The sequence below is a fragment of the Dermochelys coriacea genome, chromosome 9, assembly GCF_009764565.3.
Source record: "Dermochelys coriacea isolate rDerCor1 chromosome 9, rDerCor1.pri.v4, whole genome shotgun sequence".
Lineage (NCBI taxonomy): Eukaryota > Metazoa > Chordata > Testudines > Dermochelyidae > Dermochelys > Dermochelys coriacea.
The window spans coordinates 23055703-23073313 of NC_050076.1; the positions used below are offsets into that span (position 1 = coordinate 23055703).

The following is a 17611-nucleotide window of genomic DNA, read 5'->3' on the forward strand; positions in this document are numbered from 1 at the left end:
ACTAAGAAGACCTCAAATGGAGTATTTTGTCCAGTTCTGGGTGTCACATTTCAAGAAAGATCTGGACAAACTGGAGAAAGTTCAGAGGAGAGCAACAAAAATGATTGAAGGTCTAGAAAACATGACCTATGAGGAAAGATTGAAAAAAATGGATTTGTTTAGTTTGGAGAAGAGAAGACTGAAGTGGGAGATGATAACCTTTTTCAAGTACATAAAAGGTTGTTACAAGGAGGGAGAAAAATGGTTCTTAACTTCTGAGAATAGGACAAGAAGCAATGGGCTTAAATTGCAGCAAGGTAGGGTTAGGCTGGACATTGGTAAAAACTTCTTAACTGTCAGGATATTTAAGTGCTGGAACAAATTGCCTAGGGAGATTATCTAACATGTTCCTAGAAACCTCCATCATTGGAGATTTCTAGGAATAGGTTAGACAACACCTCTCAGGAATGGTTTAGTTATTATGTAGTCCTGCCTTAAGTGCAGGGGACAGGACTAGATGACCTAGTGAGGCCCCTTCCAGTCCTACACTTCTATGAAGGAAAAAAAAAATAACTGAGGACTACATCATTAGTAGTTCTTGTATTTTGCTTTCAGCATGGAATGATCCATCATTTTATCTCTTTACTATAGTCTATTGCTAAATATTCTGCATAGTTCAAGTGTGTTATGGGTTCTTGTAACTATGAAGTTGGAATCATGAAAAAACCAATCCACATGTTCCATGTAAGCCTGTGGAAGCCTTGAAATTGCATAAAATTATTTGTTTTTTCTACTACTTAATCAGTACCTTAGATGTACAGTGACAATAAGGTCAACCAAATCTCTTGATGCAGTGTGTTCTGCTTAGAGCCTATACTCTGTTTTCATGTGCATGCTAAGCCTTCAATAATTTGAGATTCACTCAGCATGGTTTTCAAAAGAGCTGGAAGTCCACTCACCGTAATCCCTAACATAAAAGATATCTACAGAGGATACTCTAGTTCTATTAGTAAGAAGTGATTTATATGCTCAAGAGGATGCAGCTATCTGATGAGCATTCTAGGCATGAGACAAAGGAAGTCAATAGGTTTAAAAAAAATAAAAGGTGAAGTACTGTAAAAAGCTGGAATACATAGGGTTAAAATACAGCCACTGGAACACTTTACGATACATAAACCCCAACACTGCAGTAGTAAAATATATTAGCTTATTATTATTTACTATGGGCATTAAGGGCCTGAGCCAAAACCACTTCAGAGTCTCTCCATTAGCTTCAATCAGCTTTCGATACAGCCCATATACTAACGCAGTCATCTTAGGCTGAAATTTCCAGAACAACCTACGATTTTGATGCCTAAATCCCATTAAAATTTCAATTGGAGTTAGGTTCCTAACTCTCTTAGGCCCCTTTGAAAATAACAGCCCTCGCATCTGGGCACTCCTCGTTATCATGCAAGATCATCTTTGGTGTTTAGCATTATGGACAAATCTTGCAGCGATTGACCATTGAATCTGATGGGTATGTATAACTATGATAAACCATGGTAAGCTATCTCTCTAATGAAGCCCCCCTCCCCGCCAATTTCTTTATTCATATTTATAGTGTATCTTTACCCTTGCGCCTGAAGTTATTGCTGCACTTTGGAAATTGAAATTAAAAGTATATTCATCCATTTCTTAATGTTGCCATGCAGTCAGAAGTGAAAGTAAGTCGGTACGCTGTGCTGGACTGGACCGGCTTCCCCAGGCTGGTGATTTATTGGGGCCGGGGCTCCCTGCACCGACCAGAGCCTCGGGCCCTTTAAATCGCCTCCAGAGCCCCGTTGCCAGAGCCATGGTGTAGCAGTAGCAGCAGCAGCAGCGCTCTGGTGGTAATTTAAAGGGCCGCTGTAGGGGCCCTGGGTCCTTTAAATTGTAGCCCAAGCCCCGCTGCCAGAGCCCCAGGGTAGTGGTGGCAGGGCTCCAGTAGTGATTTACAGGGCCCGGGACTCTGGCCACTGCTGGGAGCCCCAGACCCTTTAAATTGTCGCCCGAGCCCCGCTGCTGGAGCCCCTGGGGTAGCGGCAGCAGGGCTCCAGCGGTGATTCAAAGGGCCCGGAGCTCTGTTGCGGTAGCAGCGGCTGGAGCCCTTTAAATGGCCCGTGAGCCCCTGGGTAGCTCCAGGGCCTTTAAATCTTTAAATCTTCCGGTTGAGGCCATGCCCCCTGCTCAGGACTCCGGCATACCGGTAAATACCGGTAAATCCTTTAACTTACTTTCACCCCCGCATGTAGTATATGTTATACATGCGGGGACATGCCAGGAGTTACAAGCTTTAAAAGATTGGAACTTTTATTGGAAATCTGATGTACCAGAGTGATATTAAAGCAAAAGGAAAAAGCAACAGGAGACAGCTAGAAGTGAGGGAAGAAATGAAGCATGACTTAGCTGAAACTGCCACCAGTGCAGTTGTAGTACCACACTTCCTCCTCTTGATATTTGATCAGACAGAGAGAGAAAAGAAGTCCTTAACTAGTAACATAACATTATGATTTGTCAGAATACTTTATGTAATGTCATCTCACCCATGCTGAGGTGGTAAGTTAACCTGGTTTTGCTCTCTGATGTTTAAATGCAAGTCCCAAGAGACTTAATACACTTCCCTCCATAGGAATGCGTAAAATCCACCGAGAGGTATGAACATTTTTATTGTATATTTGCATTCTTGTTCTTCACTGACTAATGAGAAAATGAAAGCTAGAGTTGTCAGGCACAGGAAGAAAGCAATTCCTGAGGACCCCAATTCCCTTCTAAAATGGAAGATGCCAAAGAAATGTAGGTTCATCACCTGATTTGAAGTTTTCTTCTATTTGGAATACAGAATAATGAGATAGTTGGACAGCAGCATTAGTGACTTCTGCAAGGCATTTGTGCCTGGAAAACTCACTACATATAATCATACTACCTGCTAGGTCACAATTCCTATTACTCAAAAAATAATTAGGAACACGTTCAATTATTAGGACTTTCAACTGAATGCCTCAATATCTTCCATTATCCCTTCAGTGCACGCCTGAAAGAAAATACAAAAACTCCACAAAAAATATTAGAATGTAATCCCTCAAACATGAGTTAAATGCATAAGGTTCTGAAGAACACAAGCATGCAGATATCCAAATATAGATACAGTTCTGATGTACATGGTATGGCTATATAGGGCTGAGAAGCATACTGAACAGCTGACATTACTCTTCATCTAGAGAATATTAGATACATTTAGAAAAGGAAGAATTTGGTGAATACCTATAAGACAGACACTTCAGTGGTCACCACCAGCGCTGGAATCGGGAGGGGCTGGGAGGCGATGTCCCCCTTTTTAAATAAACATAAGCTCAGAATTCATGTTCCCTGCAGATTCGTCCCATCCCCACCCTACCCCCAGCGGTATAATAGAGTCTGACAGGGAAGCACCTTTCTCCCACCAGGAGCTGCTGTGGCACCAGAAGAGAGCAGTTGGCTCACTGCTGGAGCAGCCGGCTCACTGCTGGAGCAGCCGGCTGCAGAGAGGAAAGGAACACTTTTGCTGTGGTCCCCACTTCTACAAAGATTCCAGTTCCCTTGATGGTTGCTAGCTAATGTTGAAAAGGAAGAAGTCTAATAGCATAACATAGTATCTTGTATGTATATAAGTACTTCTGCCATTTTCTGTACTGAACTTCAGACTTGATCATTGGTCCATCCTAATAGAGAAGTCAGTGGAGCTCCCATTTCTTTGTCTGATAAAAATCTGGTTTTGGAACTAAACTTTGCTCTTTGAAGCAGATATGAAGATAACTGGTAATTATGGAGTAGCCATAGACTATTACAGTATGGGACATTTGCTAAATTGAGGAATTTGGGGGTGGTTTTTTATGATTTTCAGAAATGTCATTAGTTTATGTCCATGCATCCTGTCCTTAGCTCCCTATGTTCTTTATAGCTGGATAACTGTAATGCTTTATATATTGCCAATGTATATAAAAGCAATTTACAGCACTCAGGAAAAAAATGTATAAAAATACCTTAACATATTTTTTCTTCTGAAATGTATTCCTTTGGAAGAACTGTTCAGCATGCTCCCCCAGAAAAAAATATCCTTCTTAATAGTGCACTTTTTGACCTTAAGAAGTTACTTTACGAATGTAAGCACTCAACTGGACACAAAAAAATGCATCTATTTAAATAGATTTAAAAATCTCACGAAGACCAGGATAGCAATAACAATTTTGTTGCTTAAATTCATAACAAGAGGAGAAGAAGCTAAAAGTGATTAGTGTATGTTCACGTAAACATTTTTTTTTCAGAATATCCCATGCTATCCCAATATGTTTCTTAAGAACAGAAATAAATAGCTCTCTTTTGGGGACAAATGTGAACTGAATGCACTTGAAAAGATGCACTGTGCTTTTGTAATAGACATTTTCAAAATGTTGCAACCACATTTCAATGTTGGTATGGTAACTAGCATAATTAGACTGAACCTTCCTTGGATATATATTGTACGAAGTAGTATTTTAATATGCTTTTCCCAAATATTAAAAACACCACTACTACACAGATTTTATAAATTTAAATCTAACTGGTCATGTTAACCACCACTACATTTCCTATTTTGTTACCAGATTTTGGGGTGGCTTTTTTTGGTAATTCCAGATTATAATTAATTCCTGCTGATGGACTTAATTACCCCAGGCAAATTGAAATCTGCTGGTCTCAAATCACCTGGAGCTGACGGTGATCCATTAAGTGCTCCCTTTCACCACACCTGATAGCTAGAAAAAATAAACGGCAACAACAGTTGCCACAAAGAAAAAAAGTATTCCGAAAGATATTTTTCTGTGAATAATTTGTACAAGATTACCCTCTCTCCTCCCACCACTAGAAAAATACCATAAAAGACACCAAGTTTTGGGAGAAAAAACAAAAGAAGATTTAAATTGTACAGTTTGGGAGGACATATGACATATCAGATACCAGGTTATCAGAAAAAAATCTGCACAGCAGCCCACCTCATGTTTCAGCTTTTCCCTTCTTACCAATTTGAAGCCCATTCTTACTGTCTAGGTTACATGGAGGTTTGTCTTTGCAGCTTTTTGAATATTTAGGCTCTGATTCTGTGTTATACTATCTCTACACTCAGAGCTGGAACAAGGCGGGAAGGATGGAGCAAAAGTTCCTTCATGTTACCTTTTGTCCTCTCTATTCTAGCGCAGCTGGGGGCTGCCTTGCACACAATGGAATATGGGAATCAGAGAATAAAGCTGGGCAAAAAAAAATTTCAGGGAAGAGTAAAATTGCCAAAAAAAAAAAAATATCAGTTTCAGGAAAACAAACTATTCACAAATTCAGGGTAAATTTGGCGAATACTTTCATCTGAATAAAAAAACAAAAACAAAGGGAAAAATTTTCAAAATTCAAAGAAGTTGATTCTGATCAACATTTTGTTCCATACACGTCAATCCATTCAATCTAAGCTAATTTTTTTAATTTTTGTCTTGGTGAGATGAAAAAATTAAGTTCAAAATAAAAAATGTTTGGCCATTACACTGAAAAAAAATCAAGAATTGTTCAACTCTATCAGAGAAGAACAGGAGCGGATTCTACTCTGGCCATACTCCCCTTTTCTTCTCATCTCTGGCCTGACCATGAAATGCCTCCTACATCAGGAGCTCAGAGCAGGCCCAGTACAGAGTTGCTCCAACAATCCAATACTAGCAGTGGATCCCCTTTACACAGAGGTGTAAGGTAGGAGGGTCCCAGAGCTTGGACTACAGCCAAGCCGGAATGTCTGCACTGCAATTAAACAGTCCTGCAACCCAAGCCCCATGAGCCCAAGTCAACTGGCACAGACCAGCCATGGGTGTCTAATTGGAGTGTAGACATACCCTGTGATGCCTGTGGGGTGGAGGAAGGGGGAAAACTAATCCCAGAAAATTATTTTGACTGAAGAGAAGAGGGGCCCCATAAAGGGTCCACTGCATCTGGGGGCAAGCTGCCAAGCCCAAGTCGATAGGCCTTTGCTGGTGGAGCTCATGCTAGTGAGCTAAAAATAGTTGGGTATACCAGTGATTCTCAAAGCCGGTCCACCGTTTGTTCAGGGAAAGCCCCTGGTGGGCCGGACTGGTTTGTTTACCTGCCTCATCCGCAGGTTCGGCCGATTGTGGCTTCCACTGGTCACGGTTCGCCGCTCCAGGCCAATGGGGGCTGTGGGAAGTGGCGCGGGCCAAGGGAACAAGCAGCGGACTGGCTTTGAGAACCACAGATAGATAGATTTTAAGTAGCAAGTGTACAGATCAAAGTTGGTCACTTAAGAAATAAAAATAAATTTGCTAAGTTCTACAAACTAAACAGGATTTGAATCAAGCAGTGTCTCATCCTGACAGATGGTACAATCAGATTACAGATCCTCAATATACAGGCTGGGACCACCCTTCCCCAGTTCAAAGTCTTTGTCCTCCAGATGTTCTTCCAGGAGTTGAGTGGGGGGAGGAGGGAGAGAGGACAAGTGATGATGTCACTTTACCTCTTTTATATTTACTTCCAGCTTACTGGAAAGATCTTTGCTGTGACACGGGGCTCAAGCAGTCCCCATTGAATACGAGCTCTCTCCGAAAAGTCTCTGGGAGAATGGATTCCCTCTAACAGGCCATCAGCACATGACTGGCTAATCCTTTATTGCAACTGAATGGTTGGCTGTGGGTATCATTGGTACCACATGTCAATACCACTAAGGTGAATACCCCTAACACGAGTCTGTGGATCCAGACTGGGAGGATCACTTTCAGCTGCAGTGTAGACATGCTCTTACTGTACTGTAGGCCAGGGGTTCTCAACCTTTTTCTTTTTGAGGGTCCTCCCAGCATAAGAACTCCATGGCTCACCTGTGCCACAACTGGTTTTCTGCAGATAAAAGCAAGGGCCAGCATTAGGGGTAGCAAGCAAGGCAATTTCTCAGGGCCCCATATCACAGCTTTGGTTTTCTGCCCTGGGCCCCAGCAAGTCTAATGCTGGCCCTGCTTGGCAGACCCCCTGAAACCTGCTCGTGGCCCCCCAGCAGCCCTCAGACCCCTGGTTGAAAACCACTGCTGTTGGCAACAGAACCATGCATACATGGTTATGGCCCTACAACACTTATCGCTGCACTTGAACACAATATCCTACAAACTGTGCCAAACCCTAACTAGGGGCATGTCTACACTGTGATAGAAAACCCACAGCATTGAGTCTCAGGGCCTAGATCAGCAGGCTCAGACTTGTGGGGCTCAGGTTGTAGTGCTAAAAACTGCAATGTAAACATTTGGGCTTGGGCAGGAGCCTGGGCTCTGAGACCTTCCTCTATCTCAGGTTCTTAGAGCCAGAGCTCCAGACCAAGCCCAAACAGCTATATTGCAATTTTATAGCTCCACAGCCTGAGCCCCATGAGCCTGAGTCAGCTGACCTGAGCCAGATGCAGTCATGTTGCAGGTCTTTTATCGCAGTGTAGACATACCCACTTTGAAACTTTAGATGTTAAACTCTCTTACTCAAACTGTTATAAACTAAACAACAGTGTTTTCTGTCATTGTTTTTCTTTGAAGGAACTGGCTTGGTCACGTAGGGAGGGAGGGAACGCATTAAAAAGTCTTAGTTTTCACACGATGAGAAACTAGATTCCACATAATCCGTTGCAACATTATAATAATACAAGTTTATAACAGGATATGCAAGAAATACTTTGCTTGATTTTCAGAGGTTCACAGCACTCACATTCAAGTGAAGTTAAAGAGAGCTGCTGAAGCTCAGCACCACTGAAAAATCAGGCCTACCATTCCTAAATATCGCTCAACAAAACTATGATGTGTGTTATGGCAGTCACAAGTTACAAAGGCCGGCATCACACTTGAGGCATCTATCCTTTATACATACAGGGTTTTATTTTTTTTACTTTTTTCCTCAAGCTACATTCTTTCCAACCCCAACTTCCCCACAAAAGCAATGTTTTAAGAGAACCTTGGTAGTCATTTTATCTTTAGTTGAAATCACTTCTAAAAACTGACCTTGGCTTCAGCTGAAATACATTAAATTGACTAACCATATCAATACTCAACATTTACTATATATACACAAAGAAAATAATAGTGGATATCCTGCTACCAAGACAAAAAGAACTGAGATGCTAATTTTGCAGTACTTGTCACGTGCATAAATGCACGTGGCAGGTAGTTACAAAATTAGACTTTCAGTCACTTAAGTGTATTAACTCCAGATCTTCCCTCCAAGCTCTTCCCTGCTCTCTTGCTACATCCCTCCTTTTTATGTGATGTCTATTAGGTTTATAAGCTTCTTGGGTTATGTATTGTGAAGCTGTCAAGGTTCCTTCCCCACTCTGAACTCTAGGGTACAGATGTGGGGACCTGCATGAAAAACCCCCTAAGCTTATTTTTACCAGCTTAGTTTAAAACTTCCCCAAGGTACAAATTATTTTACCTTTTACCCCTGGATTTTATTGCTGCCACCACCAAATGTCTAACAAATATATAATAGGGAAAGAGCCCGCTTGGAAACATCTTTCCCCCCCAAAATCCTCCCAAACCCTACACCCTCTTTCCTGGGGAAGGCTTGATAAAAATCCTCACCAATTTGCATAGGTGAACGCAGACCCAAACCTTGGGATCTTAAGAACAATGAAAAAGTAAACAGGTTCTTAAAAGAAGAATTTTAATTTAAGAAAAAGTAAAAGAATCACCTCTGTAAAATCAGGATGATAAATACCTTACAGGGTAATCAGATTCAAAACATAGAAAATCCCTCTATACAAAACCTTAAGTTACAAAAAGACACAAAACCAGGAATATACATTTCATTCAGCACAACTTATTTTATCAGCCATTTAAACAAAACAGAATCTAACACATATCTAACAGATTGCTTATTAGCACTTTATAGGAGTTCTGACCTGCATTCCTGCTCTAATCCCGGCAAAAGCAACAGACAGACAGAGAGAACCCTTTGTTTCCCCCCACCCCACCTCCAGCTTTGCAAGTATCTTGTCTCCTCATTGGTCATTTTGGTCAGGTACCAGCGAGGTTGTCTTAGCTTCTTAACCCTTTACAGGTGAAAGAGTTTTTCCTCTGGCCAGGAGGGATTTAAAGGTGTTTACCCTTCCCTTTATATTTATGACAGAAGCCCTAAGTACTTGTCCATGCTGTTATAAACAGTAATATAATAACTCCTTAGATGTGAGCTTGTATGATAAAACCCATTGTTGCATGTTCTCTGTGTGTGTATATAAATCTCCCCACTGTATTTTCCACCAAATGCATCCAATGAAGTGAGCTGTAGCTCACAAAAGCTTATGATCAAATAAATTTGTTAGTCTCTAAGGTGCCACAAGTACTCCTTTTCTTTTTGCGAATACAGACTAACACGGCTGCTACTCTGAAACCACAGTAAAACAGTGGATTATAGGACTTTTCTGGCAAAGATACTGATAATTTTCTGGTAATGTTTGATTCATACAATATATAAAAAGCAATTCTTCTCATTAATATTTTTGAGATACGTACAAATATGTGTGACTCAGCATAAACACCAGACAGGTACTGTTTTAAGATCACCATATGAAATAAATTAGTATTCATAATATAATCTTTTGGTTTCTAGAATCTATAATTCTAATAATTACCTATGCCAGTGGGCTAACGAGTGAAGACAGTAGTGACACATAGAACATCCAAATCAATGATTCACTCATATAACTGAGATAGTGAGGGTCAGTGTTAGAGAAGAGAGCAAAAATGTTACCCTTTCAGCCTTGAACAACCAGTGCAAAAAAGTTGTAGGGCACAGGTGTGAAAAACAAATTTTTTAACATTCTTCTCAGGGTTCTGCTCTTGCTTACCTGTAAATCTACTGTTAATGAAAGTGTCCCTGTAGCGGGTTGGTTACCCGGCTCCCGAAATAAGAGGAGTGAGAACAGCTGGGGGAAGCTGACTGAGTAGCTGATCACAGGTGTGGCCAGCTCAATCAGGGCCCAGCTGGCCCTGATAAGAGGGATGGAGGCCAGAAGCAACAGACAGTCTCTCTCTAGCTGTAGAGAGAGAAGGATCTAACTTCTTGAGAGTAGGGTACTAGAGACAGAGTAGTGCTGGGGAAAGACAAGAGGAGGTAGGGGGCTCCAGCCTGGCAACTCCCTGGGCTGTAGCCTTGCCAAAGACCTAAAGAATGTATTGGGGCTACAGAGATACAGCTTGGGGATAAGCAAAGGCAGTAGGTCTAATCCCTTGCCAATGATGAGTGATCATGACAGACTGCAGTTTGCCCCCAGAGAAAGGGGGCTAGATAACAACTGGCAGTACCTACTGAGGCAAGGTGAGTTTAGAAGGTTGGGGGTGTTTTCCAGGGAGGGGAGACCCAGAGAGTGGGGGTACTGCTGGGGCAGAACCCTGAGGTAAAGGGCACGGGGGGCGGGGAGGGACATGGGGCTAGCAGCAGGTGAGACACTGGCCTGCAGAGGGTGTTCCATAAGCTGTAAAAAAAGCTAATTTCCAGAGGAGCAGCAGGAGGTGCAGCACTGGTGAGTCATCACTCTGCTACAGTCCCCTATGCCATCTTTTGAGAGAATACTGTACATGGGGAAGTCAATAGTGTGAAATATGAAAATTCACTGCTGTAACTGGACACCTTCTCTTGAAAAGATTTATTTTTAAAAAGTTTGGGGCCATGTCATCTGGAGCTGATGGGAATTAGAATTCATATGAACTATGTAACTACATCTTGGGAAGACCACCAGTTGGAATGCTGGGACAACCTATTGAGAAATCAGAATCAAGCACTGACCAAAAGTACTATATAGGAATATACAGTATCACCTACATTTTTGCAGACTCCTAGTGAAAATGCTTTATTTCAAATTGCTTTAGACCGGGACATACAAAAGCTCTAGTCTTGTGTAGGATTTTCCATCAGTGTGAGGGGGAAAAAGTAGAGTGCAGTGAGCCATAAAGACATTTCTTCAATCAACTATTTTGATTCACTGAAGGTTTCTTTTAATAGGTGTGTGTGGGAAGGCAGAAGAAAGGTGTTGCTTTTTTAAAACTTCCAGACAACATGCCAGGAATTTTGTACTTAAGACCACAGCTGGTAAAAAGTTTACAACTTTCTGCCTTCACTTTGGATGTGAAATTCACCTTTAAGAAAGAAGAAAAATCTATTTGGGAATTTCTGATGTAGTGAAGGAATATCAAGACTGAAGATTCTTTTTATTATTATTATTATTATTATTATTATTTGTATTGCGGTAGTGCTTAAGGACTCGAGATCAGTAGCCATTAATCTAGGCACACCAGAAAAAACAAGCCTTGCTCTGAGGAGCTTACAGTGAAAGTAGCAAGTGCAAGTAGGCAGAAATAAGCTATACGTGCCTACTAGTGAGAGGTGCAGAAGAGAAAATTCCCTGCATCCAGAAGTCAAAGCAAAACAATCAATAGAAATTGAAATAATTGCAGCTATTCCTCATTCTAATGCATTACCTTTGATTTCTTAAGCCTTTAAAAAGAGATTCCCAACTCCCAGTCCTCAGCTTTAAACTCCAGGAGTGAAATGGTCCCATTGAAGTCAAGGGGAGTTTTGCTCCTGACTTCATGGGAGACAGGATTTCACCTTAGACCTTGCTTCCTACTTCTAAGTAGTACTGCACTGCAGCATACAAAGCAAAGATCATTATTGCTAATGCAGACAACTTCTGAATATATGATGTTAGGAAGATTAAATGATTTTTTTTAAGCTCTAGGGGTGACATCCAACAGATTCAAATTAAGCACAGAAAATGCATGATGCTGCACAGGAGTTTTTAGAAGACCCTAAATTGAACTTTCACACAACTGAGTGAGGTACAATCTCAGACAACAGTAGGTGACAAATGTTATACCTCATTTAATAAGTCATCAGCATATGAATACATTAACTATAACTAATATTAAACAGCTAACAGCACTTGAAAGAGATAAATAACTTTCAGGCAGCAGCAGACAATAACATTGTTTTTGTTTTGTTCCATCTACAAGTCTTTATATGGTAAATAAATGTTTTGAATCATTGACTTTGTGTAGCTGCATATCTTCATATATAGACACATTTTAATGGAAAAGTATACTCATTTTATTCTTAAATTATTCATTATGCATAAATTAGTAAGTACATAGGCAACTAAGCTTTGAATTTTATCCAAAATTTTTAGTATTAAAAACCTGTCAAAGGAAACTGAACACTCAAACTGAGTGGTGGGATCTAGCAAGAAAAATTGCATTCACGTAACTGTTTTAAATTTTAAAAAATTAAACTTTTCCAAGGAGGAAAAGGAAATTTCTTGTCATTTTATTCAACTGCTCTACAAATTAACTTTTTTCCAGTTGCTACAAAAACCTTTGCAAATTACTTTGACTTCTAAGTCAATGTAATGGATTTACCTGTGCAAAAAGACAGCTATTACAAAATCGGACATTTGATCTGATAAGTACTCTGATTATGAATACTCAGAGTTGCATAAATATCCATGCTATTCCCTGTATCCTCCATTGTGTGGGACCATTGAGCTATTTTTTCAAAATATTTTCCTCCTAGTTTCTATTTGTTCTATCATCAAATACTGGCTACTATATTTTATAGTAACAGTAGTCACATTCTTGCTGCCCAGAACAGTTTTATACAAAGAATTAGGAATCATGTTTACAGAGGCATCTTATGTTACTTTAAAACAGATGCTGTATTTTTAGTTATTTTTGCTAAAAATGTTGGTTACTTCTGCAACATAAACAAAAGTCAAAGAACTGATTATATTAAAGTTGACAATTACTATGAATCAAACTTTTTTCATCTGCTGATAAATCTATAAAGGTTAGATTCTATTTTTGCTATTCTCCACTAATTCCATTATTGTATGTATAATGTCTAAGAAATGACCATTCAAAAGTGAATTTTTGTCAACACAAATATCAGATGAAGCATTATTCTATTGCAGAAAATAGTTAAGTATTTCTAGACAGTAATGAAGTCACTAAATGGGGATTGCAATCCTATTAATGCAGTAAATTGTTAAATTCTGGTTTGTGAACATTTATATTCCGTCTTACAGATCATTTCTAAACCCACTATCTTATTTCAGAGTTTGAGATCCTTAATGCCAGATGCTGCAGAAACCATGCCATTTTGTTTTGAACTCATCTGCATATAAACACACTAGGAAATTTTAAACAGGAATATTTTTAAAACGTACATTATAAGAATATTTGTCCTGGCCACACTTCCACAGGATTGTGGGCTGTCCAGAGCTGTCCATGGTACTGAAGAGTGCAAGCCTTGCCCATTTGAGTAAATAATTGTTTACTCTGACTTTGAGAGAAATTCATAAGCTGCTATTCAGTAGAATTAACTTTTCTGAAGAAATGCACACGCAAATCAAAAAGGCTGTTACCTTTCTGTTCTCAAGAGGTAGTCTGAAAAGGCCTAGAGACTGGAGAGCAGAAATCTTGGAGTGTTTCCAAAAAGGTAGAGACAGGAATGCCTATAGACTGAGTTTTGTTACTTGCCACCCCAGAAACTGTAGAGCACAGACTCAACTGCTGAGGTGGAACATATGATTCCAGACAATTAATTTAAAATTATGCACACAACAAGCTGCTCCTGCCCAAAGAAGCAAATTTATTTCATTCCTATGCCAGTGCTTCAAATTAAAGTGAAATGCAAATAATCCAGGATACCCCCCCTCCCCAATCCTGTGAAACTCTGGACACAGATCTCACACCAGCCATTGATTGCCTATTGAGGATTATCACAGGAGAGAGAAGGCTCTCCCTGGCTCTGGCAGATTCTTTTAGACTAAATCATTTAAAGAACCACATTACACTAAATGTCATCCGTAAAACAGGTCACAACCATATGTAAAGGAAGGCTTTGTGAGTGTTTGACATTAACATTTTTCTCAAAGAAAAACTTTATAATGGGTTTAGCCTCTCTAGGAGCACATTTACTCTTGGAGACCAGCCTTCAGAGGGTAATTAAAGGTCATTCTAATCTTATTTATCTAGGTAATTACTTACTGAACTCAAATGGACTGCTCCCAAGAATAAAGTTCACTTGTGTTGCTAAGAGTTGCATTATCAAGCCCTAACTTTTTAATTGCATGTTAGAATCAGTTTTAAACAAAATAGTTTTGATATTTACAGAATAGACCACCTACTTCAGGGGAAAATGCAGAATTTTCAGGCACAAAGACATAGAAAAACTGTTTACTACCCATTTCTGCAGTGAAGAGAAATGAACCATTTAGATGCAATGTGTTTTAAAAATTGCCCTTTTTACCAAACTATTTTAATTTGCATTTTGCTGGTAAATATTTTTTTACAAATTGGAAGATTGCTCAAGCATTATCAATGTGTTTGCAGTACAATAATCTGTCAGATGTTCAATGGTAGTTCCTATCCAACTAATAAGAAAAATCTATCTACATGTTTGGCAATAGCAGTTCTTAATCAGAATGCAAATAGATTTACAAGAGAAGAGTCTTAGCAGAAAATCCCACTCTCATATCCTTCCTTCAAGCCATCTCCCCAATGTACCCCTTTTCTGCCAAAACCCAGAAAAATTTTTTTCTAAAAGTGACTGGGATTTTCAAATGAGCTCAAGTGAGTTAGGCACTGAATTTCTATCATATTTCACTGTGACCTGGGTGCATAACTCCCTTAAGGTTCTTTGACAATCTTACCCCGTGCATTATTTTAGCATTCAAATCAGTTATGAACTCTTCTGTATCCTATTAAAGTTATTAATTGTATGGCTATAATGAGTTTGTGGCTATAATTCCCAAATGTTACTCATTAATACAAACATTAATGCTAAAAAGATTGTAATTTATAATTATTGAAGTCTTTGAACGTGTCTGCAATCTCTTCTGCAAAACCTGTGATTTCTTATTAAGAGACTTTCCAGGAAACGCATCTTACATAGATAACTAAAGTAGGGAGAGTCAGAGGCCTTATTATAGGAGACCCCTCATACTTGATCTATTTGTATGGGCTGAATCTTGCTCTACTGCAATCAATGGGAGTTTTGCCACTAGACTTCAGTCAGACCAGGATCGAACCATATGTCGGTGGGGCAAGGTATCTGAGGCAGGTAGAAAAGTACTGGTGATAGTCAGAGCTAGTCTGATCCTCCTTTTTTGGAGGAGATTCTCACACCCCCTACCTGATTGATGGAGTCTTCCGCATTCCTGGCAAGGTTCACAAGGCAAAAAAAAAAAATAGCAACCACCTCCCAAGAATAGGAAGGGTAGCAAAGTGTCAGGGACATGTATGTTTTACTGTATCAGTGCTGTTAATGAGTCTATACAGGTAACCTGGAAGGGCTTGATTGGGATCCTCCTACAAGGACTCCTGACCAAAGTTATGATAAAGTCCAAGGTAAGCTTTGGAGAAGGAGGTGGCTAAAAGACGGAAAATGTTTTACATATAGGCTGGAACCTTACTACCATGCACAGGCACAACACACCACCATGGATAAAGTAAATGGAATCACATTGGCATAAGGACAGTGAACAGAGTGCTGATTTAGGCACAAGATTTTTAAAGATTTAAAAGAATAAATCTAAAAAATTAGATGAAGTTAATAATAAAATTGTTCTAGTTTGTCCACAAAATTCTAAGAAGTGATATCCAGGACTTTGGCACACTTGCAGCAGTACTAAATGTATTGGGAAGTAACTGAATAACTATATTTGAATTAAGTTTGAATCTGTTATATTAAATGGCGGAAGAGGATACCTACTATACATTTGAAATCCATATTCAACACTTGCTGCCCAGTTGCAGTATGCAGGTGTATAACTTCAGTAGTTTAAGGTTTTTCTTTGAAAAATGCAAATTCATTATAAAGTTGAAGCATGCATTCTTCTTATGGAAGTTCTGCTGTAAATATGATGTAATCTGTAATGCAAAGGACAGAATGAGCTGAAGTCCAGTGCTTACATCACTAAGATCTTAGCTGCACACAGGAGGTTTTGAAACAGGTCTGATTTTTGAAGAATTCTGAAGTACACTTATTTTTCTACAATAGCTGGAATCCGAACCATGGTCATCAACCAAACTTAATTGGGATGGCTCAATTTGGTCCTTAATATAGAAACTGCCTAATGGAGAGACCGACTACAGATGGCTTTTCCGCCTAAATAAAGTGGCAATCAACAATCTATTATAACAGTAAAAGTTGTGGTTTGGGGGAGATCACGCAGAGCTGCAATAAGGATGACATTGCTGGATCATCTCATGGAGGCTTGTTGCTTGCCTGCCTCCAGCTGAGGGGTGCCCCGCTTGGCAGCCCTGGCCTAGCATATGTGTCACTTAAAGGCATCCCAACTAAATGGAATTATCATTCTATTTAAGCAGCAGTCATCACCATTTATCATCATTAGGTTTAAATCAGGCCTGCCAGAGGCTGTTAGCCCTCAGAACCACCATAATGTTCTTTCTCTTTCTTTTGGTTTACGGGGCTGGGGTGGCAATCCTTTTCCTGACAGTTTAAATTATGGAAATACTTTCTTTTCATACCCTTCTGATATGTTCCTTTTGGGGGTGTATGGTTGATAGAAGATTACTGTTGCTTTCCACTGTGAAAAGTTTTTTAAACTTTTGTGCTGTCTAGAGACAAATGGATACATAGTAAGATTTTAAAATTAAACTTGTAGATTTGATGGGTCCCAATTAAATAGATTTCTTGATGGGAGAGGGCATTATACTACTAAATATTGAACAGTTTATGTATTGGAATTTTTTATATTTCTGTACCAAGCCTCATAAATCATTCACACTAGATCTGTTGCATAGATCCAAGAACTAAAAGTTAGCTAGTTTTTTGTGATTTCACAATCATTGCGTGCCAGAAAATGTTAACATATGCTCTTCATAATGCATGTGCATCATTCACATAAGTTTGTATTAAGTAGTAAATAACCTGCAAAGTTTGAAATACATTACATTTACAATTTCATTAAAATGTGCAGTCTTTAGTTAAAACATAAAGATTATAGATAGTCAGAAATCCAACTTTTCTGAACTTCTTATAATTAAAGTTACTTGTGACTAAAACTCTTAACTAGCCCTGGTGCCAGAAGAAATGAGGACAAACATGACAGCAGTCCAAAAAAATAAATGGGGGGGGGGGCCTTTAGCACTATCTGTTTCTTATAAGCCAGCCAAAAGGAGGAGTGGGCACACCTGGAGGCAATGGTATTGAAATGCCATTCAGACAGGTAGCCCTGGCTCCAGTGGCAAAGGCCCTATAAACAAAGCCTGCTGACTGGCTAAGTGAGGAAGAAGAGTATTATTTGTTTAACATCGGGGGCACACTGTCTTCTGCATATATATAGCAAGCTCACTACCCACTGTGGATACTATTTTAAATGTAGTTGAAGACGACATGCTAAGTATGAGGGCTGGAGGATGCAGTCAACACACACAGTTTTTATGGACACTTTTGTCAAACGCATGTACTGGGAAGAGCAGTGATAATAAAATTATGTTTCTAACTCTTCAAAGATTGTGAGTTTTCTCCTCCGTCTAATAGCTCCCTTTCTATAGCATGA

The 17611-nt window shown here is 39.5% G+C and overlaps 1 protein-coding gene across 4 annotated transcripts in view; it reads right to left on the minus strand.

Moving 5' to 3' along the window:
• Nucleotides 1–17611, minus strand: part of IQCJ (IQ motif containing J) — a 313719-nt gene that overhangs the window by 242469 nt on the left and 53639 nt on the right. The window contains exons 6-7 of one of the 4 annotated variants that reach the window (XM_043491914.1): nt 4543–4547; nt 3356–3366 (exon numbers count right to left, since the gene is read on the minus strand). The exons of 2 other annotated variants lie outside the window; for them this stretch is intronic. In XM_043491914.1, coding sequence (XP_043347849.1) covers nt 4545–4547 — 3 coding nt within the window. In that variant the 3' untranslated portion in view covers nt 3356–3366; nt 4543–4544. Of the gene's footprint in view, nt 1–3355; nt 3367–4542; nt 4548–15045; nt 16672–17611 lie in introns of those variants that run through there. One more of the 4 variants, XM_043491911.1, reaches the window with a different exon arrangement.